General features: G+C 46.8%; 2 protein-coding genes and 1 long non-coding RNA gene across 3 annotated transcripts in view; 1 reads left to right on the top strand and 2 right to left on the bottom strand.

Moving 5' to 3' along the window:
* Nucleotides 1–22,056, bottom strand: part of LOC140417985 (uncharacterized) — a 175,933-nt gene that overhangs the window by 41,979 nt on the left and 111,898 nt on the right. The gene's annotated exons all lie outside the window — the stretch shown is intronic.
* Nucleotides 14,197–15,147, bottom strand: LOC140420196 (uncharacterized). Its single transcript, XR_011946224.1, has 2 exons — nucleotides 15,063–15,147; nucleotides 14,197–14,564 (listed from the first exon to the last, which is right to left on the bottom strand). It is a non-coding gene; the product is annotated as an uncharacterized lncRNA (long non-coding RNA).
* Nucleotides 15,453–20,303, top strand: LOC140420177 (uncharacterized). The gene is made up of 2 exons (XM_072504202.1): nucleotides 15,453–15,610; nucleotides 18,077–20,303. Exon 2 carries the CDS (start codon nucleotides 18,392–18,394, stop codon nucleotides 19,526–19,528), a length of 1,137 nt encoding a protein of 378 aa, XP_072360303.1. The 5' UTR covers nucleotides 15,453–15,610; nucleotides 18,077–18,391; the 3' UTR covers nucleotides 19,529–20,303.

Here is a 22,056-nt window from a genome sequence, read left to right as displayed (position 1 = left end):
TCGACAACATTGTCTTTTTCCTGTGTGAATACTGACGAAAAATATTCATTTAGCACCTCTCCTATCTCCTCGGACTCCAAGCACAACTTCCCACTACTGTCCTTGACTGGCCCTACTCTTACCCTAGTCATTCGTTTATTCCTGACATATCTATAGAAAGCTTTAGGGTTATCCTTGATCCTACCTGCCAAAGACTTCTCATGTTCCCTCCTGGCTCTTCTTAGCTCTCTCTTTAAGTCCTTCCGAGCAAATTTGTAACTCTCGAGCGCCCTAACTGAACCTTCATGTCTCATCTTTACATCAGCCTCCTTCTTCCTCTTGACAAGTGTTTCGACTGCTTTAGTAAACCACGGTTCCCTTGCGCGACCACTTCCTCCCTGCCTGACAGGTACATACTTATCAAGGACACGCAGTAGCTGTTCCTTGAACAAGCTCCACATTTCCATTATCCATCCCCTGCAGTTTTCCTCTCCATCCTAAGTCTTGCCTCATAGCATCATAATTGCCTTACACCAGATATAACTCTTGCCCTGCGGTATATACCTATCCCTTTTGATCACTAAAGTAAACGTAATCGAATTGTGGTCACTATCACCAAATTGCTCACTTACCTCCAAATCTAACACCTGTCCTGGTTCATTACCCAGTACCAAATCCAATATGGCCTCTCTTCTCGTTGGCCTATCTACTGTTGCTCGTTTTAGCCTCAGTTTACTTATTCTTATTCTGTCACCTTTGCTCATGAGTCGGCAGGTATCTTTCTGATACCGCCACGTGGTTCAAGTCCGAGTAATGATTAATAATCCAACACACCGCTTAGTAAGAGTTAAATCAACGCTCATTTATTATATACAGCAATTAATACTTATACATTAAATCTACTGCTAAACTACTTCCTACAACTAACAGGCCAATACGTAACTTTGGAAATGGCCCACCAGGTCAGGGAAATGAATGGTCTTTTGAATGGGTTCTGAGCCTGCGGGAATCAAAAGCTGGTACAGGTCGATAGTCAGGAGTGTCTATCTGGTAGCGATCGCTGGAGTAAAACTTACGTTATCTTGCAGAAGGGTTTCGAAGGGTCGAGTTGAACTTGGCCCCTATTCTTATAGTCCCCAGGGGCTTCCCGCCTCTCGGGGCGGATCTTGTACCTGGTTCCAAGTGATTGGACTTGGTCCCAATCACTTGGTTCGATGTTCTCCAATACTGGAGCGATTCCTTGATCGAGGGGTGGATGTTTACCTTCCTTTGTGTCAGCTCCTGCTGGCGCCGAAAGGTCTGGGTCGGCTTTGTGTTGCTAATTTGTAGCAATTGTTCCCGGGGCTGGCTGATTAATATGCAGATGGCTGGGGTGTTGTGATGTTGATGGCTGCAGGTATCGATTCGGCCTGGCTTCCCCAGAGGCGAATACACTGTTTTACCTGCAGCTGTCTGTTTGAGTCCTGTTGGCTGATTTTCCCATCAGCCTCTTCCGTTCGCCATTTTAAATCGGGGTTTGGCCATTCTAATCGGGAGTTAGCCATTTTAAGTGGCTACATTCTCTCCTTGTGATCCTAACGTGAAGCGTGAAGGATCACATCATTTTTTTCTTTCCATTCCCTGACCGGAGGGGGGGGGGGGGACACCTCCTACATGGCCTCTGCTCTGACCATAGCTATGCACAAAAAATTTTAACTAACAATTCTAAGGGTGCTATGTCAGACAGGGGCATGCATTACAAAATAACAAACTTGGAACCTCTAACTTATCCTTAGTACACTACACTCGCTAAACATTTCATTATCCTACCTTCCTCAGGCATACAACAAAATCACATCATTCCATATAATCTTTCCTGGCTTGGCAGTCAAGCTCAGGATCATACAATTGTTTTGCTTATGAAAAAGTTTGTACATTTCTTTATTTATAACAACAATAAACGCAAGTGAATGCACTTTATTATTGCATTTGCGGGGGTCGGGGGTCTGGTCGTAACCGAACATAGGGGATCTGATCCTATATACCGGGGTTCGAGCGCGGTAGGCTCTCCTTCTCCATTTACGTAGGCGCATAGTCTGCACTACACAGCAGAGTATCGCCAACGCCAACAGTTCTTCGATCACATAAGACAGGGAGTACCAGGTTATGAACCTGGCACACCAGGATGATGCAGTGTCGCTGGTGACTGGGCTCTGGGTACTGCGGGGCAGTGAAACATTAACGGCTGGGGGGCTTGAAGTCATGGGGTTCGCGGTCACGCGCAACCAAATGCCCAAAAGTAGTGTGTTGATCACGATGAAGGAAGTCCTCATGGCTGTTCTCTTTTCCTTTTCTTTCTTCTCTTCTCTTTATTTTCTCCGATCCTGGAGCTTCTGGAGTTCTGTAGGACCAAGCATAGTACCTGTAACTATCTTTGTTTAATATATGGTATGCTAGTGTGTCTGTCCTTTGGTGTCAATTATTCCCTTATAATTGGTCACTATGTGTGACTCCCTTATTTTTTTTTCAAAACAAGTTTTAGGACACTTCCCAATCATGAACCAGTGCTGAGTTACCATCCAAATGTTCCAGGATGTAAATAGCATATGGCGGCAACCTAAAGGTTACCTAAAACAAATAAAAAATGTTTTGAAATGAAAGATGTCAAATGAGGTGCGTATGGGCCGCGACGGGTAAGAGATGGATGGAGTCCCCGGGTAGGATGGCTACCAATGCCGTATCTCCCCTACCCGACCGTGATTGACCAGCGGGGGGGTCCCCAGGCAGGGCGGGTCTCACGCCGTTTCTCCACTGCCTGAGCAACCGACAAGAACGGGCAAAAATGTAGTCATCGTGGTGGGGCTGCCATAGTGGTTCTATCGTTCGAACCAGAAGGGCAGTTACAATCGGGCGTCTGATACCCGAACAAATATCAGCTGAAAAGCTAGTTCCTCTGAACGAGCGTGTGGTCTCTTGACCAGTATCTGCAGATAAGCTAGTTCCGCTGAACAAGCGTGTGGAAAAAAAATTCTCCTGTCGGACAAACAACATTGAACAAACTTACTAACAACATAAAACATTCTGCAGGTTCCATCAGAAAGAACAACACTTTTCCCAAGCGGTTCCTTTAAAACGTCATCTGGACACCTCAGTTCTCGGTTGCGAACAGGGTCGCAAAGGGGTTGGCGGTTTGGGAGTCAGACCCGAGGTCGTCACCTTCTCCCGGGTGCCAAACTCTGGAGTGGATTAGGGCTGAAAGGGCTGCCTGGTGTGAGTTGGGGTCGCTCTCGTCATTGCGGACGAGGCGGTATGTGTTGTCACGGTTCCAGTAATTGGTGTCTAGTTGGGTGGGGACAAAATCGGGGTTGTCAGTGTGGTTCGGTGGTCGGTGGTGGGGTTTGTTCAGAAAAGTGATCAGGATGGGATCGCTTGGATCGTAGTCGGAGTCACTGGGCGTGGGTCCGTTTGCATGGGGATAGTAGGGAGGAGTGCTGTGGCTCTCGCCCGAGTCCCAGTCGCTGTCTCTGCTGCTGCAGTCTGTGGGCGTTCCGGGGCGGAGTGTATATTTCGGGGGTCGAGTCCGTGGCTGGGCTGGATGTCGTGGGGGTTGGTCGGGTTATGTTGGCTGTGGGCGGGGTGTGGTCTGCTGCGTCAAGCATGACGTGGTGTGCGTGGTTCGACTGTGCTCCATAAGCCTTTAACTGGTTGATATGAAACCACGCAGTCTTACAATTGGGGTACTTTATTTTGTAAACGGATGGGCTTACTTTGTCCGCAATGGAATATGGACCCGAGTATTTTGGTGCCAGGAATGTGCTGGGGTTATACACAGACAGCATCACTTGCTGTCCGATATCGTACTCCGTTGCATGCACTGTCTTGTCGAAACAAGCCTTGCTCTGTTTCTTCTTGGTGCCCAATTTTACCGCGGCTGCTAGCTGAGCCGTTTTAACATTAGCAACTAATTGCTCCACGGCTTTCTCGTATGTGAGGGCCGTTACTTCGGGGCTGGTCAGGTCTAAACCTAACAAGTATTCTGTCCCTTTCATGGGGCGTCCGGTCATGGGTGTGTGTGGGGACACCATTTTAAAAAGTGTAAATCTGGAGATGATAGTTGACTGTGCCAACATTTTTGTGAATGTAAGAAAAACTTGTTAAAAGAAAAATTGTTAAGATAAAGAATTAATTAAGTTGTAAATGTTATACAAGTTTGTGTTAAGCAAATCGTAAATTTAGTTCTGAGTTGAGATCAGAGCTAAGCTTGCAAGTTGCAGTAATTCAATTTGAATTTTCAAACATTTTTAAGTTTAAAAAAAAAACACTGTTAGAACCTTTTCAATCGCTTTGCCAAAAAAACCCCAAAAAAACGCGCAAGTAGAGACAGGAAAGACGCGGGTCAAACAAGAGATGAGCTACGTAGTTCAATGGCTGGCCTTGAATTGACAGAAAATGATTAATTCAATAATTTAGAAAATGTTCACTAAAAGTTCCGACTGCACCTGTAACATTGTCTGCACTAATTCCAGAACCAACAGAGTATAATAATTGATATCCAGTCACTGCTCCCAGATTCCAATTATGCCAGTAACTCAAGCCCTTTTGGGTGATAGTATGGGTCCTGATTTACCATCTTCACGATCAGTAGAGAAAGAGGAGCTCTGTTTCGCAAGCCCAGTTAGCTCTAGAACCAGATCTCGGACAGCGAGAGAAGGGCTTGATCTTCACCAGAAACAATTAAGTATACCACCTAAGTCCCTCCAAACTAAGGTGAAACCGCAAGGTTTGTAGAACAAAGGAAGCTGCAACAGATGATTTTGAAGAGAAAGAACTCCCTCTAGTGACAGGGAGAGATGTCGAAGAACCAGAGGAAATAGCTAGAGTGCCCCCTGGTGAGATTCGGAGACAGTTGCCGATTAGGAAGATACCAAACCCACCCAAAGGGACCCTCAGCTCCTTTTTATGGCCCACCGTATGCATCAACAGCTTTACAACCGCCGCCCCCTCTGAGGGGCCATTGGTCTACTGGGAGACGAGGACGGGGCAGATATAGAGGGAGCAATGCATGTTATAATTGCGGCCGTGCAGATCACTGGCAACAGGAATGCCCCTTTAAAAGACAGGCAGGAGAAGGAGATTACCCGACCCAAAGGAGGGGGTACCCACCAAGGGGAGGACAGGTGAGATACACTGACTTCTTCCAGGAAAACCCTTTCCCAACACAGGATTGACTAGCTAATTTAGTCATAAGGACTCTCCAATCGGACAGGGAACCTATTATCTCTCTGCAGATAGGAGATCAACATCACTCATTTGTAATCGACACTGGAGCAGCCATGTCTTCTGTGCAATCAGAACTTCGACTACCACTATCCGACCACACGCAGCAATTGTCGGGGTTCCAAGGACAGGTGTGTGAGTATCCTATTTCTGAACCTGTGACAGTCACTTACGAGAATAAGTCTGCAGAGCATCAGTTTGTAGTGACTACTGGATTGGACTGTAACTTGTTGGCCCGAGATTTACTGTGTATCTTCCAGCTACAGCTAGAGTGCGGAGACGAGGGGGTAACGGTTAAATCATGGAGGATGAGACAACAGTGCTATATTTCTATCACCCCCAGTGGTGGACGTTAGACATTGAACATTCACTGCATCACGTTACCCTGGCCTATGACAGAACTGGACAAAACAGGGAGTTGGAGGACAAATACCGGCCATTAATTGGGACCGAATGGCCACTCAAGGTTACAGCCACAGTCACGGGAAAAGAAGGTACAGCCGATTTTGTTACAATACCACCACATTTATGGCCACAGTCAGCTTCGGTAAGCCCTCATATTACACGTCAGGTCCACGACCAGTACCATGCCAGGGATCTGGGGCAAATGGTAAGGAGGGCAGTGGATCATTTGGATCCAACAGAAGTACGCACTTCAAGTCATGCCGGACGGCACTACCATAAAATATTTTGAGGTCCCTGAAACAACGAACACTCGACTGCAGCATCACTGGGGACATGATGTGTTGGAATATGTCAATCCACAGGTCTGGGCGGAATACCCATCACAAGTGGGAAAGACAAATGTTACACCTATAAAGGTAATGATTAAGGATCATGTAAAGCTACCTTCCATTCGGCAATACCCCCTGAAATCCCAAGCTGCTCTGTCAATAGACAAATTAATTCAAGAGCTGTTGCAACAGGGTATTGTGGTCCCTTGCCAATCAGAATGTAACACCCCCATACTTGCTATGCCTAAACCAGCCAAACCAGACCAGTACTGATTAGTACAGGATTTACGTTCAATCAATGCCATCGCATAGCCGTTACATGCTCTCACCCTCCAACAGGATATTACGGTGTATAGCTCCCACTCGGTCATCGCACTATTGGGGCAACTGCAGACTCAGCATCTTACCGCAGCTCGTCAGAATAGGTATGAGGTATACCTTTTGAACAATCCACGTCTGACATTTAACCACTGTACCACTATCAATCCAGCCTGTTTTCTTCGTGGTCCCCCTGTCCATGAAGACGCACCTGGCCACGACTGTTTAGCCTTGATTCAGGAAACTACCACAATAAGGGGCGATTTGAGTGACATTTCGTCAGAACAACCTGACATGATTATGTGTGATCAAATATCCCACCGGGGTTTAGTTAATGACTTACTGCAGGCCCTCCTTATGCCCGCGCAGATTTCCGTTATTAAATGCGCTGCCCACACAAATGGTACAACCCCAGTTGACGTTGGTAATGAACGAGCAGATTGTGCAGCGCGGACAGCCGCGCAAATTCAGCAAGTGATGGTGCCTAAAATGTTAAGTCAGACTAAACGATCTACTATTAATATGTCTGCTTCTGACAAGTCAATGCCAACCATCCAAGACGTCATAAGGTTACAGGAGGACGCTCCTGAGAGTGATAAACAAATATGGAAACGGTTAGGTTGTACATATGATTCTGTTTCCTCTTTATGGACCACGCCAGCACATCAGACTTGTATGTCTGATGTACTGGCTTTATGGGTCATTGAATGTGTACACTTTGCAACTCATTGTGGGGCTCGAGGGACTAGTGATTTTTTGCTGGACACTTGGTGCAGGGGTTGGCCCAGAGCATCAGTAATCGGTGTTTGATTTGTCAGCAATATAACACCGGAAAAGGTATCCCTTGTGAGATGGGGCAAACCCCGTTGCCCAGTGGTCCCTTTGAGACGCTCCAAATGGATTACATTGAGTTGGAAAGGTGTCAATGTTATAAATATGTTTTGGTCATTGTGGATGTGTTCAGCAGATGGGTCGAGGCGTATCCGACTATCGATAATAAAGCTGCTACTGTGGTTAAAGTCTTGATGCGGGAAATCATTCCCCGGTACAGTAGACCAGCTCAGTTGAGTTCTGATAACGGGCCTCATTTTCTTGGACAGATTAACCTGCCTCCCTTCTCCAGTGCTATTTTACAGGTGTGGAGCATGATGGGGTGGCTACGCACCGTCTGTGTGATATTTGGCCTCACCTCGCTTGGAGTGTTACTGGCGATGGACATGGAAAAGGGGAATATTATCTATGTTTGTAACCCCAACCAATCTACAAGGATACATCACCTATGCAAAGGTGATGTTCTTCGCTGCCCCCCTATACGAGGACATGGTATCGACTCATGGAAGGTCGTCAAAGTTAAGGAGAATGCAGGACTCATGAAGCAATTGCACCGGTCCCGGCGATGGGAAGGGAATATTATATTGCCTTGTTTTTGGAATACATGGAAATTTGATTTTGGATGTGTTAAGATTGGTGCAATAAAGCGTAGAAAGAGGCTATGAGAAAGAGAGAGGGACTAGAGAGAGGACGGGGCGTGTGAGAAGGGAAGTACAGCTAGATCGTAGGTTACCGGGAGATACACTTAAGTTAGTTAAAGGCCAAACTGAGGAAAACCCGGGTAGTATGAATCTCTTTTACCAGATTTACCACCGCTTGTATGGCCAGGGACGGGTTGTCTGCTACCCGAACCCCGCAGCGGTGTCTAGGTTATTTTCTGTTTCACCGCTTTGGGGCACTCCCCAAACGGTGGTTCATTGTCAGCATTCCGAGCCACTGTCTGAGCAAGTCACTCTTCCTTACGATCCGGGTTCAGCACCACCGGCTATTTGCCTTCCCCTTCCTCGGGATAATTCCCATTCACAGTATGATAGGCTGCAACGGTGGAGGGCGTACATACCTAGCCACTTCACTCCCAATAGGGATTCCCGGTCGTACGAGAATTGTTTCCGCAGTGAAGGATACGGCTGTTTGCTGGTAGAGGTGGAAACGAATATAACATGTCTGTTCCCCACCTGTACGGACAGGAGGTGCCATATCACCCAGGCGTCTGGCCAATGTATTTGTTACAACACCACTTGCGTTCCATTGAACGCCGGCCTCCAGCTCCTTTGTGGCTGGGCGAATGTCTCTCATATCACTGTTGGGACTAGGGCTTTCCGCATTGCTAGGCGGCCCAAATGGGCATTTCAAAGCTGGATAAACTGGGCTACTGGGGGATCCTTACGCAACCAATATACTGATTGTGATGCTAGCCTGCACACGGAGCAAGGATACTACTTTTTATTTAATGGCAGAGCGACCAACGTTTTGTCACCCCCATTTCCCCGCCAAATTGCTATAGGGACTCTAGTCCCTACCACAGTCCCCTGCCCTTCGGCGTGGCAGCTGCATAATCAGTTAGCACGCCGGGCAGTCTCTGCTGAATTTTGCGAGAACTGGAAAAAACCTCAGGTTCTCGCACCCAACCGGGGCCACTCAGCCGGGTGGGGGATTCTGAGCGTCTTGACACTGGGAGGTGTGGGGGGTTCCTTGGCTGTCAGCGATAGGAATTATTTTATTTGTGGCCTTACCATCTTGGGAAATGAAACCTTGGGAGCCCTCGGGGCAATAACCAAGGAATTGTCTCAGCTACGGTTGTTTGCAATGCAGCACCGGTATGCTCTTGACTATCTTCTGGCCCATGAGGGTGGGGTATGCGCCATAGTGCAGGGCAAGTGTATCCTGGGAGTTCAGGACTTGACCGCTAACATCACTAAATTTATGGATCATATACGGGATCACCTGGACGGAATGCAGGATCCTGGCTCTTGGGGTAACTGGGGATTTGGAGGTTGGAAGGACTGGTTGATAAATATGGCCATGTATTTAGTGGTGGCTATCGTCTGCATCTTTGTGGGCCTAGCTATCCTTAAATGTGTGTTGGGTAGAATGCGGGGTGCACTGGAACAGATCAACGCCCCTAAAATCTTAACTGTTAAAATCCATGAGGGTGCAGCAGATGAGGGGGGGCTAAGCCAGGAATTGGAAATGCAGCGACGGATCTTTTTAGATGAGGAACCGTAGCTATGGATTGGGTAGTTCGGTTATCATGGAATGATAAAAGGAGGGAATGACGAATGTGATATAAAATAGTTACTTTAGAGATATTAATTAATGTAATGTAGAGGTAGGCCAGTCTAATTCTGGTGAGTTCACAGACAAAGGATTTCAGACCGCATGGAAAAGCAGGAAGAGGTGTGTCCACCAAAGCAGGAGAAAAGGATGCTGAGTAATAGGGGCCAGAGGAAGGGATTGGAAGTGAGCCAATCGGAATAGATCAAACAGGTCAGGAGGGATATAGGATGACCTATGGGTGTCGAGTATGTGAAACTTGATACCATTTGAATTGATTTGCAGAGATCCCTTTGTCTCTTTGTTCATTCGCTTTCCTGGATGTCAGGGAGACCCAGTATCCGAAGGTTCTTCCTTCGCGCTCTGTTTTCTAGGGCCTCAATCCTTTCAATGCACTTTTTGTGGAGCGCCTCGTGCGTCTGTGTTTTGACCGCCAGGCCCAGGATCTCGTCCTCGTTATCCGTCACCTTCTGCTCCACCACGCGGAGCTCTGTCTCCTGGGTCCTTTGTGCCTCCTTGAGCCCCTCAATTGCCTGTAGCATCGGGGTCAGCACCTCCCTCTTTAGTAGCTCCACACACCGTCTCAAGAATTCATCTTGCTCGGGCCCCCATGCCGCCTGGGCTTTCTCCGCCGCCATCTTGTGTCTCCTCCCTTTCTGTCCCTCTCATTGAGGATTCCTCGCGCTGCAGCCGCCGCCGCCGATATTTTCCTCTTTCGTTGGGGGGGGGGACTCCCTATTCACTCACCCCACACCGGGTTTCGTCGCGCGAAAATTTCCCGTTGGGGCTCTTAAAAGAGCCTGAAGGTCCGTTGGAGCTGGAGCCGCCGAAACGTGCGGCTTAGCTAGTCATCGCCGCAACCGGCGGGGGACAACATTTGCTATCCTCCAGTCTTCTGGCACTATTCCTATTGACAAAGGTGACTTAAAGATCAAAGCCAAAGACTCAGCAATCTCCTCCCTAGCTTCCCAAAGAATCCTAGGATAAATCCCATCTGGCCCAGGGGACTTATCTATTTTCACCCTTTCCAGAATTGTTAACACCTCCTCCTTATGAACCTCAAGCCCTTCTAGTCTAGTAGCCTGAATCTCAGATTTTGGAAATATAAATCCCCTCTCCTTCTCCGCCTCTGTTCTCAATCTTTTCTCACTCTCCTCCCCCCACAGAGGCCTGAAACGTTTCTGGCCCAGACCTGTGGAAGGTTCCCTTCCCTGAACTACATCAGTGAATCAGTTGTTCTTTTGTGAACATCTAGCAGTTTTCAAGGTCACCTTTTCCTAGTGCCGGCCTCACAAATGACCAGATTTCAGCTCAATTTCACAATCCACCATTGTGTTTTTCTGGATTTTCTCTCACTCCTTTTTTCTGTCTAAACTGATTTCACAGGATATTGGAAGGGGAAGGTTTGCATTCGGGAAACATCACATCAGGATCTGACGGAGTCGCTTAAGTTATCCTGACTGAATATCAGCAGGTTTTGAACATAATATAAGAACATAAGAACTGGAAGCAGGAGTAGGCCATCTGGACCTTTGAGCCTGCTCTGCCATTCAATGAGATCATGGCTGATCTATTGTCGACTCAGCTCCACTTTCCCGCCAGAACACCATAACCCTTTATTCTTTTATTCTTCAAAAAACTATCTATCTTTATCTTGAAAACATTTAATGGAGAAGCCTCAACTGCTTCACTGGGCAGGGAATTCCATCGATTCACATGGAAGGAAAAAACACCGTTCACAGTGGAGAGAAACCATACATGTGTTGTGTGTGTGGACGAGGTTTCAGCCAATCTTCTGGCCTGTCAAGACACAAGCGCAATCACACTCGCGCGGAACCGTGGAAATGTGGGGAATGTAAGGCGGCATTTGGTTTACCGTCTGAGCTGGAAACTCATCGACGCACTCACACTGGGGAGAGACCATTCATCTGCTCCGTGTGTGGGAAGGGATCTACTTGGTCATCAAACTTGCTGACACAACAGCGGGTTCACACTGGGAGAACCTGTTCACCTGGTTTGTGTGTGGAAAAGGATTCATTGATTCATCCAAGCGACTGAAACAGCAGCGAGTTCACACCGGGGAGAGACCATCTGCCTGCACTGAGTGTGGGAAGGGATTCACTCAGAGATCCACCCTGCTGAGACACCAGCAAGTTCACACTGACAAAATACCTTTCAAATGTCTGCACTGTGGGAAGTGCTTTAAAAGCTCTGGAAAACGGATGTACCATCAACATGTTCACACTGATGGGAGACATTTTAAATGCCCAGATATGTGAAATGTTATGAAGGCTCCTGGGAGCTGATGTCCCATCAACACATTCACACTGATGAGAGACCGTTCAGGTTCTCTCGCTGTGGGACTGGGTTCAGGCGATCATCTCAACTCACTGTCCACCAGCGGATTCACACTGGGGAGAGGCCATTCATCTGATTGTGGGAAGGGATTCCTGCAGTCATCCGCCTTGCTGAAATACGAGTGGGATCATATTGGGGTGGTACAGTAGCACAGTGGTTAGCACTGTTGCTTCATAGCGCCAGGGTCCCAGGTTCGATTCCCGACTTGGGTCACTGTCTGTGCGGAGTCTGCATGTTCTCCCCGTGTCTGCGTGGGATTCCTCCGGGTGCTCCGGTTTCCTCCCATGAGTCCCGAAAGAGGTGAACATAGAACAATACAAGAGCAGCACGGTGGCGCAGTGGTAGCACTGCAGTCTCACGGCACCGAGGTCCCAGGTTCAATCCCAGCTCTGGGTCACTGTCCGTGTGGAGTTTGCACATTCGCCCCGTGTTTGCATGGATGTCACCCCCACAACGCAAAAGATGTGCAGGGTAGTTGGATTGAACATGCTAAATTGCCCCTTAATTGGAAAAGATGAATTGGGTACTCTAAATTTAAAAAGAACATAGAATGCAGCACAGGAACAGACCCTTCGGTCCTCCAAGCCTACGCCGACCATGATAACTGCCTAAACTAAAACCGTCTGCACTTCTGAAGTCCATATCCTTCCACTCCCACCCTATTCATATATTTATCTAGATGTCCCTTAAATGCCGCTACCATACCTGCTCCCACCACCTCCCCAGGCAGCATGTTCCATATATTTCCCACCGTGTAAAAAACCTGCTTTGCACATCTGTTCTGAACTTTTCCCCGCACACTTTAAACCCATGTCCCCGAGTACTTGACTCTCCTACCCTAGGAAAGAGCACCTGACTATCCACTCTGTCCATACCACTCATAATCTTGTAAACCTCTATCAGCTCGCCTCTCAACCTCTGTTGTTCCAGTGAGAACTGACCGAGTCTATCTAACGAGCTGTTGGGTAATTTGGACATTCTGAATTCTCCCTCCGTGTACCCGAACAGACGGCAGAATGTGGCGACTCGGGGCTTTTCACTTCATTGCAATGTTAATGTGAGCTTACTTGAGACAACAGAGATGATTATTATTAAAGACAGACCTTTCAAATGTCTAAACTGTGGGAAATTCTATAAAACGTCCAGGGAACTGATATCCCATCAGCTTGTTCACACTGATGAGAGACCATTCAGGTGCTCTCACTGTGGGACGAGATTCATGCGATCGGAGCAACTCACTATACACCGGCGAATTCACACTGGGGACATCCAATATTTCCTCATAGTTAAAATTCTCCATCCCTGGTAACATCATCATAAATCTCCTCTGCAACTGGCAGCATGAGGTCCCCAGGTTCGATCCCGACTCTGGGTCACTGTCCGTGTGGAGTTTGCACATTCTCCCCGTGTTTACGTGGGTTTCGCCCCCACAACACAAGGTTGTGCAGGGTAGGTTGATTGGCCACAATAAATTACCCCTTAATTGGAAAAAAGTAATTGGGTACTCTAAATTTAAATAAATAAATAAATAAATCTCCTCTGCAGTCTCTCTCGTGTGATCACATTCTTCCTGTAATATGGCTGTGGTCTAACTGGTGGTTGATGCAGTTCCAGCACATTCTCCCTGTTCTTATAATCTCAGCCCTCGGCTACCAAAGGAAACTATCCCACCTGCCTTCCTAAGCACCGAAGAGAGTGAGTGGCAGCTGAGAGAGACAGAGGGAGAGAGAGGAAGCAGAGGGAGTGAGAGACACCAGAGAGAGAGAGGAGCACCAGAGACTGAGAGGCAGGAGAGAGAGAGGGGAGAGAAGAGAGAGACAGTCGAGTCAGTAACATGAATAAGTAATGGAATTCAGTTCAGACACAGATCCGCATTAACTGACATCACTTTATTGACAGATTGGCAAGGTAGTCACTGTACTTGAATCAATGTTATTCACTTTTGGAATTGAATGAATAAAGGGTCAGATTAACTATATCACAATCACCCAGTATCAAATATGTCTGTTTAATACAGAACAGGATTAAACCCAGTGTCCAATATTAGAGGTCTCTGTGGCTGTTGGACGCCTAGTTTCGCTGACAAGTCCACAGCTTCAATGAACTTGTCTACCCAGGGTCTGTTTCTAAACCCTCATCACAACATATTACCTGGTTAGCTATTGTATCATGGTCGGACAGCTAACACAAAGTTCAACCAGAAACTATGGTTCTTCTTTCTACTGATTCCAGCTCCGACAAGCGGTCACAGCATCTCCAGCCTTCAGCTCTGTTACTGGGCTGTCATTGACATGAGCAACAGAGAGACAGCAAGTTGCCTGAGGCTTAAATGGGAAGTTGAAACTTGTGACTCAAGACCAACTGTGTAAGATGGTTGAAAAGATCAGGAATTTTGAAAGATAAATTCTAAACCCAGTGAACAAATAATGAGTCATAAGACAAAAACTTCAGGTTTTATGACTTTTACTGCAACAAACTAGAAGCAACAATGCCTAAACACTATTTTTATAGGGAGCGTATCCCTTAAACTACAAATAGAATGTTGCCCTTTTACTTTTAAGACAATCAAAAATCACACTCCATGGTTTTGTCGCTGAAGTTGTCACTCAATTCTCCTGGAACCAGCCCAATGTGATTCTTCGTTCCTGTGTTTACTTCCATTCTGTTCCTTTGCCTGATTGGCAATCCTTAACCCCAGAAGTGTATTTTGCAGTGATGGTTCTCCTGATGATATTCAGGTCCTGATAAACCAAGTGACTCTTCCAAATCCTGAAGTGGCGTTAGGTTTTTTTCTGCAAATCTTCATCTAATATCCTGTAAAAGGAATTTACAAATGGAAATTGAGATCAGGCAATTCTAGTTTCCATCCAACACACTCTCCCTCCATTCTCAGTCTGCTGTATGTAATATTCATCCTCCTAATTCTCTAAAGGTGCTGATTCAGGCTGACTGACAGATCCCTGCTTCCCGTTTTGGAGAGGCCTGAAAATCTCCATGCAGACTGCCAGACAGAAATATGTCTATGTTACTGAACTCAAAATGTGTGCAACATACAGACTGGATTCACTTCCTTTCTCTTCAGCTGCTGCAAGTCACCAATGTCCCCTCAGAATGAGGAAAGAAATGGAAAGATAAAGTAGACTTGGAGCGGCTGCTGCCTCTTGTGGGGCATTCCAGAACGAGAGGTCATACATAGTCTTACAGTAAGCGGTAGCAAATTCAAAAGTTTTAATTTAAAAAAAAAATACATTTAGAGTACCCAATTATTTTTTTTTCAATTAAGGGGTAATTTAGTGTGACCAATCCACCTACTCCGCACATCTTTGGGTTGTGGGGGTGATGTTGCCCAGAGGAGGAACTTTGAGTCTGAAAACCATTGATCAACCTCAACAGTGTGACATCACAAAGGGGCTCATCCTCTAAATCAGCCAATAGGAATCAATCCACTCCGCGGTGACGTCATTGCATGAGCGCGCACACGCCAGCGCGCGCACACGCGATCCCCCGCCCCCATCCTCTGTTCCCTCTTCCCCCAACACATTCTCGAGACGGTTTCCAGGGAACCGGCTGACAGTTCCGGCCGTCGGTGATTTCCCCTCCCCTGACCCGGTACTGCGCATGTCTCAGGGAGAGGGGACGCGGCGCATGCGCAGGGATGCTTACTTCCGCTGACCTGCCCGCTCAGGTGTTGACCAATGGGAAGACCTGGAGGACCGGAAAGATTCTGCCTCTCCACCAATCAGAGCTCTCCCATTGTCTCAATGCGGAAGCCGGACATGGAGGTTTTTGCCGAACAAAGCTGTTGTTCCTCCAACCCTGAATGAGCTGGAGCTTCACACAGACTCCTGTCACCAACATCTGTGAGTAAAACACTTTATTTTCTCATTCTGACCGTCAATTGGTAACTTGCAGCAACTGAATGGAAAGGAAGTGAATCCAGGGAGGGTACAGACTCTGGAAAGGTTGGCCCAGGTCTCTCTCTCTTAAAGACATTGACATCCTTTCCTCCCTCAGCTTGACACATTTATTTGTCTGGCTAAAAGGATGGTCTCTTTCCCAATGTTCACAATTAAAGGGCTGGTTTCTCCAGGAGATGGCTGACATTAAAGGGGCCAGTAAACAGGCCAAATCCAACCCAGCCAATTACTTCCCTGTCGGAATACTCTCCATCATCAGCATAGTGATGGAAGGAGTCATCAAATGTCCTATTAAGTGGCACTTATTCTACAATAACCTGCTCCTGGACGCTCAGTTTGGGTTCTGCCAGGGTCACTCAGCTCCTGACCTCATTACAGCCTTGGTTCAAACTTGGACGTAAGAGCTGAATGCCAGAAGTGAGGTGAGAGTGACTACCCTTGTCATGAAGGCAGCATTTGACTGAGTATAGCATCAAGGAGCCCCAGCTAAACTGGAGTCAATGGGATTCAGGGGATAACTCTCCACTGGTTGGAGTCATACCTGGCACAAAGGAAGATGGTTGCGGTGATTGGAGGTCAATCATCTCAGCTCCAGGACATCACTGCAGGAGTTCCTCAGGGCAGTATCCTAGGCCCAACCATCTTCAGCTGCTTCATTAATTATCTCCCATCATAAGATGAGAAGTGGTGATGTTTGCGGATGACTGCACAATGTTTAGCACCATTCTCAACTCCTCAGATAATGAAGCAGTCCATGTCCAAATTTAGTAAGACCTGGACAATATCCAGACTTGGGCAGATAAGTGGCAAGTTACATTCGTGCTACACAAGTGCAAGGCAATGACCATTTCCGACAAGAGAGGATCTAACCACCACCCCTTGACATTCAGTGGCATTCCCATCGCTGAAACCCGCCACAACCAACATCAAACCTTCCACATTCAAACCTTCCACCACCGACAAATATTAGCAGCCGTGTATACCATTTCCAAGATACACTGCGGTAACTCCTAAAGGTTCCTCAGACAGCACCTTCCAAATCCACAACCACTACCATCTAGAAGGACAAGAGCAGCAGATACCTGGGAACCTCACCACCTGGAGGTTCACTTCCAAGTTACACACCACCCTTACTTGGAAATATATTGCCATTCCTTCACTGTCCCTGGGGCAACATCTTGGAACTCCCTCCTTAACAACACAGGGGATGTAGGGCAGCATGGTGGAGCAGTGGTTAGCGCTGCTGCCTCACGGCGCCGAGGTCCCAGGTTCGATCCAGGCTCTGGGTCACTGTCCGTCTGTAGTTTGCACACTCTCCCCGTGTTTGCATGGGTTTCACCCCCACAACCCAAAGATGTGCAGGGTAGGTGGATTGGCCTCACTAAATTGCCCCTCAATTGGAAAAAATGAATTGGGTACTTTAAATTTATAAAAAACAAATTTTAAAAAAACAGCACGGGATGTACCAACACCTCAAGGACTGCAGCAGTTCAAGAAGGCAGCTCACCACTACTTCGGAAGGGCAACTGGGGATGGGCAATAAATGCTGGCCTGACCAGCATTGTCCACATCCTGTAAATTAATTTTTAAAAATTTACTATCAGACAGAGATATGTCTAGTGTTGTTATGTGGTATGTATTATATATATTATTGGTTCTGTAATAAAATACATGTATTATTATTTCTATTTTTGTAATATAGTACTGTACCTACATTATATATTTCCAGTCATACAGTCATTGCAGCACTGACAGAATCCATTTGGGAACTCAAGTCAATGCTGACTCTCTGTACAGCAATCCAGTCAGTCCCATTCCCCCTCGATATCCCTGTTCCCCTGCAAGTTTATTTTCTTCAAGTGACCATCCTATTTTATTTTAAATTATTGATCAACTGGACTTCCACAACCCTTGTGGGCAGTGAGTTCCCTGTCATGACCACTCCATGACTAAATAAAATTCTTCCTCAGAATTTCCCTATCTCTAATCAGTAAATGTAATTGTATGGAGATTCTCTACTCTTGTGCAGGTTTTAGTGAGTTTAGATTTGTTGATCAGCACCTTCAGGAAAATTGGGAGGGAAAGCAAGTGAATACAGTCTGTTTATTACACACATTTTTCATCCAGTAATATAGACATATATCTGTCTGGCAGCCTGCATGAAGATTTTCAGGTCTCTGTGTCCAGGACAGGAAGCTCGGATCTGTGAATCAGCCTGAATCAGCGCCTTCAGGAGAATTGGGAGGGTGAATATTAGATACAGCAGAGTGAGAATGGAGGGAGAGTGTGTGGGATTGAAATTTAGAGCATTTCAGGGAAAGAGAGAGGAAAGAATGTTCGATATTATCTAGAATTGTCTGTTCTGAATTTCTATCCTGCACTGACAACGATTACTATTTCTATTTGCAGGAAGTTAGAACGAGAGGAGTTTCAGGCCGATATCTCAAACTAAATATCATGTCAAGAACTGACTGAGTCACTCAATTCTTGGGAACTGAAGATCATCGGCCTTTGAATCTAGAAGGAGAAATGTTTGTCTATTCTGTCTGCTTCAAGATATTTTAAACATCAGTGTGTCTGGAAAAGCACTGAGACACACACACACACCCGTGTGAGACTATTACAGAGCACTGACTGTGGAAAGAGCTTTAACCAATGACACAGCCTGAAAAAATACTACACCGTTCACATCAGGGAGAGACTGTATAGGTGTTCTGTGTGTGGATGAGGCTTCAACTGATCGTCCAACGCGGTGAGATCACCCGGACCATGGAGAGACCATGGAAATGTGAGGATTGTGGGAAGGGATTCAAAGGCCCGTATGGGCTGGAAAGGCATCAATGCAGTCACACTGGAGAGAAGCCGTTCACCTGCTCTGACTGTGGGAAGGGATTCACTCAGTTATCCAGACTGCAGAGCCACCAGAGAGTTCACACTGGAGAAAGGCCTTTCACCTGCTCTCAGTGTGAAAAGAGATTCACTCAGATTGGCAACCTGCGGAGACACGAACGAGTTCACACTGGGGAGAGGCCGTTCACCTGCTCTGACTGTGGGAAGGGATTCACTCAGTTATCCAGACTGCAGAGCCACCAGAGTGTTCACACTGGAGAGAGGCCTTTCACCTGCTCTCAGTGTGAAAAGGGATTCACTGACATTAGCAACCTGCGGAGACATGAACGAGTTCACACTGGAGAGAGGCCTTTCACCTGCTCTCAGTGTGAAAAGGGATTCACTGATAGTGGCAGCCTGCGGAGACACGAACGCATTCACACTGGAGAGAGACCTTTCACCTGCTCTCAGTGTGAAAAGGGATTCACTGACATTGGCAGCCTGCGGAGACACGAACGGGTTCACACTGGAGAGAGACCGTTCACCTGCTCTCAGTGTGAAAAGGGATTCATTGACATTGGCATCCTTCGGAGACACGAACGAGTTCACACTGGCGAGAGGCCTTTCACCTGCTCTCAGTGTGAAAAGGGATTCACTGACATTGGCAACCTGCGGAGACACGAACGAGTTCACACCGGGGAGAGGCCATTCATCTGCACTGTGTGTGATATGGGTTTCACTCAATTATCCAGCCTGCTGAAACACCATGTCACTCACACCAAGAGCAGGCCCTTTAAATGCTCTGACTGCTGGAGGGGTTTCAAAAGCTCACAGCGACTGATGTCCCACCAGCGCGTTCACTCTGAGGAGAGACCGTTCAGCTGCTCTCACTGCACAAAGAGCTTTAGAACCTCATCCAACCTGATGAAACACGAGCGAGGCCACACCGGGGAGAGCCCGTTCACCTCTCCGACTGGGAAAAGATTCACTCGGTCATCACTTGCTGAACCACAATGTCACTCACACCAATGAGAGACCCTTTAAATGCTCTGACTATGGGAGTGGGTTTAAAAGCTCTCGGGTACTGATGTCAGACCAGCGCATTCACACTGAGGAGAGACCGTTCAGCTGCTCTCCCTGCACAAAGAGGTTTCAAACATCATCCACGTTGCGGAGACACCAGTGAGTTCACACTGGAAAGAAGCCATTCACCTCTCACTGTGGGGAGGGATTCACTCAGTCGTCCAACATGCTGAGACACCAAAGGGTTCACAAGTGATGATGGTTAGATTCTGCTGTTATTCCTGCTGTTAATCACATCCAGGACTGAACCTGGAATGGGTGGAGAGATTTGTCTTCTCATCAACTCCTCCTGCTGCTAGGATGTGGCGATCCTGGCGAACTACTGCTCCCCGGACCTGGAATACCCGACTGTGAAGTGCCATCCAAACTACCTTCCATGGAGTTCACTTCTACCATCATCACGGCGGTTTACATCCCACCCCAGGCGGAAGTGAAGAAGGCACATCAAATAAAACATCAAAACATAATAAAGAGAGTTAAACAAAAACATTAAAAAATATTAGGAAATGAATAGATGGTTCAGAATTTCTTAAAGCATGAATATAGAACAAACTTTAGTCATGAAACTTTATTCTTAAAGAAATTCTTATCAATGGTCTAACCCCTTATTGGTTTCAAATTCTCAGCTGAGGCTTCCTAATTTATTCAATTCTAGAAACTGAATTTAAGAATTTTACTGCACCAATTCTTAAAGGTACCAATAAAGCAATAAATCTGTAATCTATCAATGAGCCTCTTCCTTTGACCTAATGGAATCTTTAATTTTTCTTGTTACTGGAGCCCACTGGAAGCAAAGTCATGAGACTGCCAAGTCCAGCAGAAAGAAACCCTCCAACCCTCCCTCTTCACCAAGTGTCAGAATGAACAAAATGCAGTCCTGGATGTAATTGAAGCAGAAACAATAACAGCAGAATCCAACCCCTGGAATCAATTGTGAACTTGTTGGTGTCTCAGCAGGTATGAGGAAACACTGAATCCGTTCCCACACTGAGAGCAGGTGAATGACTTCTCCTCAGTGTGAACTCATTGGTGTGACTTCAGGCTGGATGATTGAGTGAATCCCTTCCCACACTGAGAGCAGGTGAACGGTCTCTCCTCAGTGTGAACTCGCCGGTGGGACGTCAAGGTAGATAATTGATTGAATCCCTTCCCACACTCAGAGCAGCTGAATGTCTTCTCCCCAGTGTGAACTCCCTGGTGTCACCGCAGTGTGGATGATTCACAGAATCCCTTCCCACACTGAGAGCAGATGAATGGCCTCTCCCCAGTGTGAACCCACTTGTGCCTCTGCAGGCTGGATAATTGAGTGAATCCCTTCGCACACTGTGAAAAGTTCAATGACCTCTCCCCAGTGTGAACCCTCTGGTGTGTTTGCAGGGTAAATGACTGACTGAATCCTTTCCCACACAGAGCAGCTGAATGGTGCCTCCCAGTGTGAATGCGCCAATGAGCTTCCAGTGCAGATGGTGCTTTGAATCCATTCCCACAGTCCCAGCATTTCCACTGTTTCTCCATGTTTTGGGTCTCCTTGTGTCTCCCTAGGTCAGACAATTGAAGCCTTACCCACACAGAGAACATTTGTACAGTCTTCCCCCGCCGCTGTGAATAGTGCGGTGTTTTTTCAGGCTGTGTAACTGATTAAAGCTCTTTCCACAGTCAGTGCACTGGAACATTCTCACTCGGGTGGGTGTTCTCCAAGGGATCAAGTGACTGTCAGATCAAGAGGTGATGTTTGAGATTTCTGTCTGTAATTACTCCTCTTCTAATATCCTGTAAAAACAATTTACAAAAGTTATCACTGTCTGTACAGGATAGAAACTCAGAACAGACAATTCTGGTTCCTATGGAACATTCTTTCCACTCATTCCCCACATGCCGTAAATCTGCATCCCACACACTCTCCCTCCATTCTCACTCGGCTGTATCTAATATTCACCCAATTCTCCTGAAGGTACTGATTCAGGCTGATTGACAGATTCATGTTCACGGTTTCCTGTCCTGGACACAGCGACCATAACAAATATGAGCTGCAGTCGGCCATTTGACCCACTGAACTTTGGCTCAACCCTGTATTGAGCCCAATCGCCGATCTAGCTCAGCACCATTTCCCCACATTATCCCCCATATCCCTTGGTGACTTCAACATCTCTCAACCTATCAATCTCAATCTGGAAAATATTTGATGACTGAGGCTCCACAGTCCTCTGGAGTAGAGAATTCCAAAGCTTCACCACATCCTCAAGTGAAGAATTCACTCCTCATCTTAACTTTTCAGTCCATTTTCCTACCTGTTCCCCGTGACCCTCAACTCTCTCATCAATCAGAAATCTATCTAGTTTCACAGCGCCGAGGACCCAGGTTCGATCTGTGTGGAGTTTACACAAAATCCCCGTGTCTGCGTGGGTCTTATTTCCACAACCCAAAGATGTGCAGGGTAAGTGGATTGGCCATACTAAATTGGCCCTTAATTGGAAAAA

Source organism: Scyliorhinus torazame, chromosome 5 (assembly GCF_047496885.1).
Source record: "Scyliorhinus torazame isolate Kashiwa2021f chromosome 5, sScyTor2.1, whole genome shotgun sequence".
NCBI classification, from domain to species: domain Eukaryota; kingdom Metazoa; phylum Chordata; class Chondrichthyes; order Carcharhiniformes; family Scyliorhinidae; genus Scyliorhinus; species Scyliorhinus torazame.
This window is presented reverse-complemented; position numbering and strand designations above follow the sequence as displayed.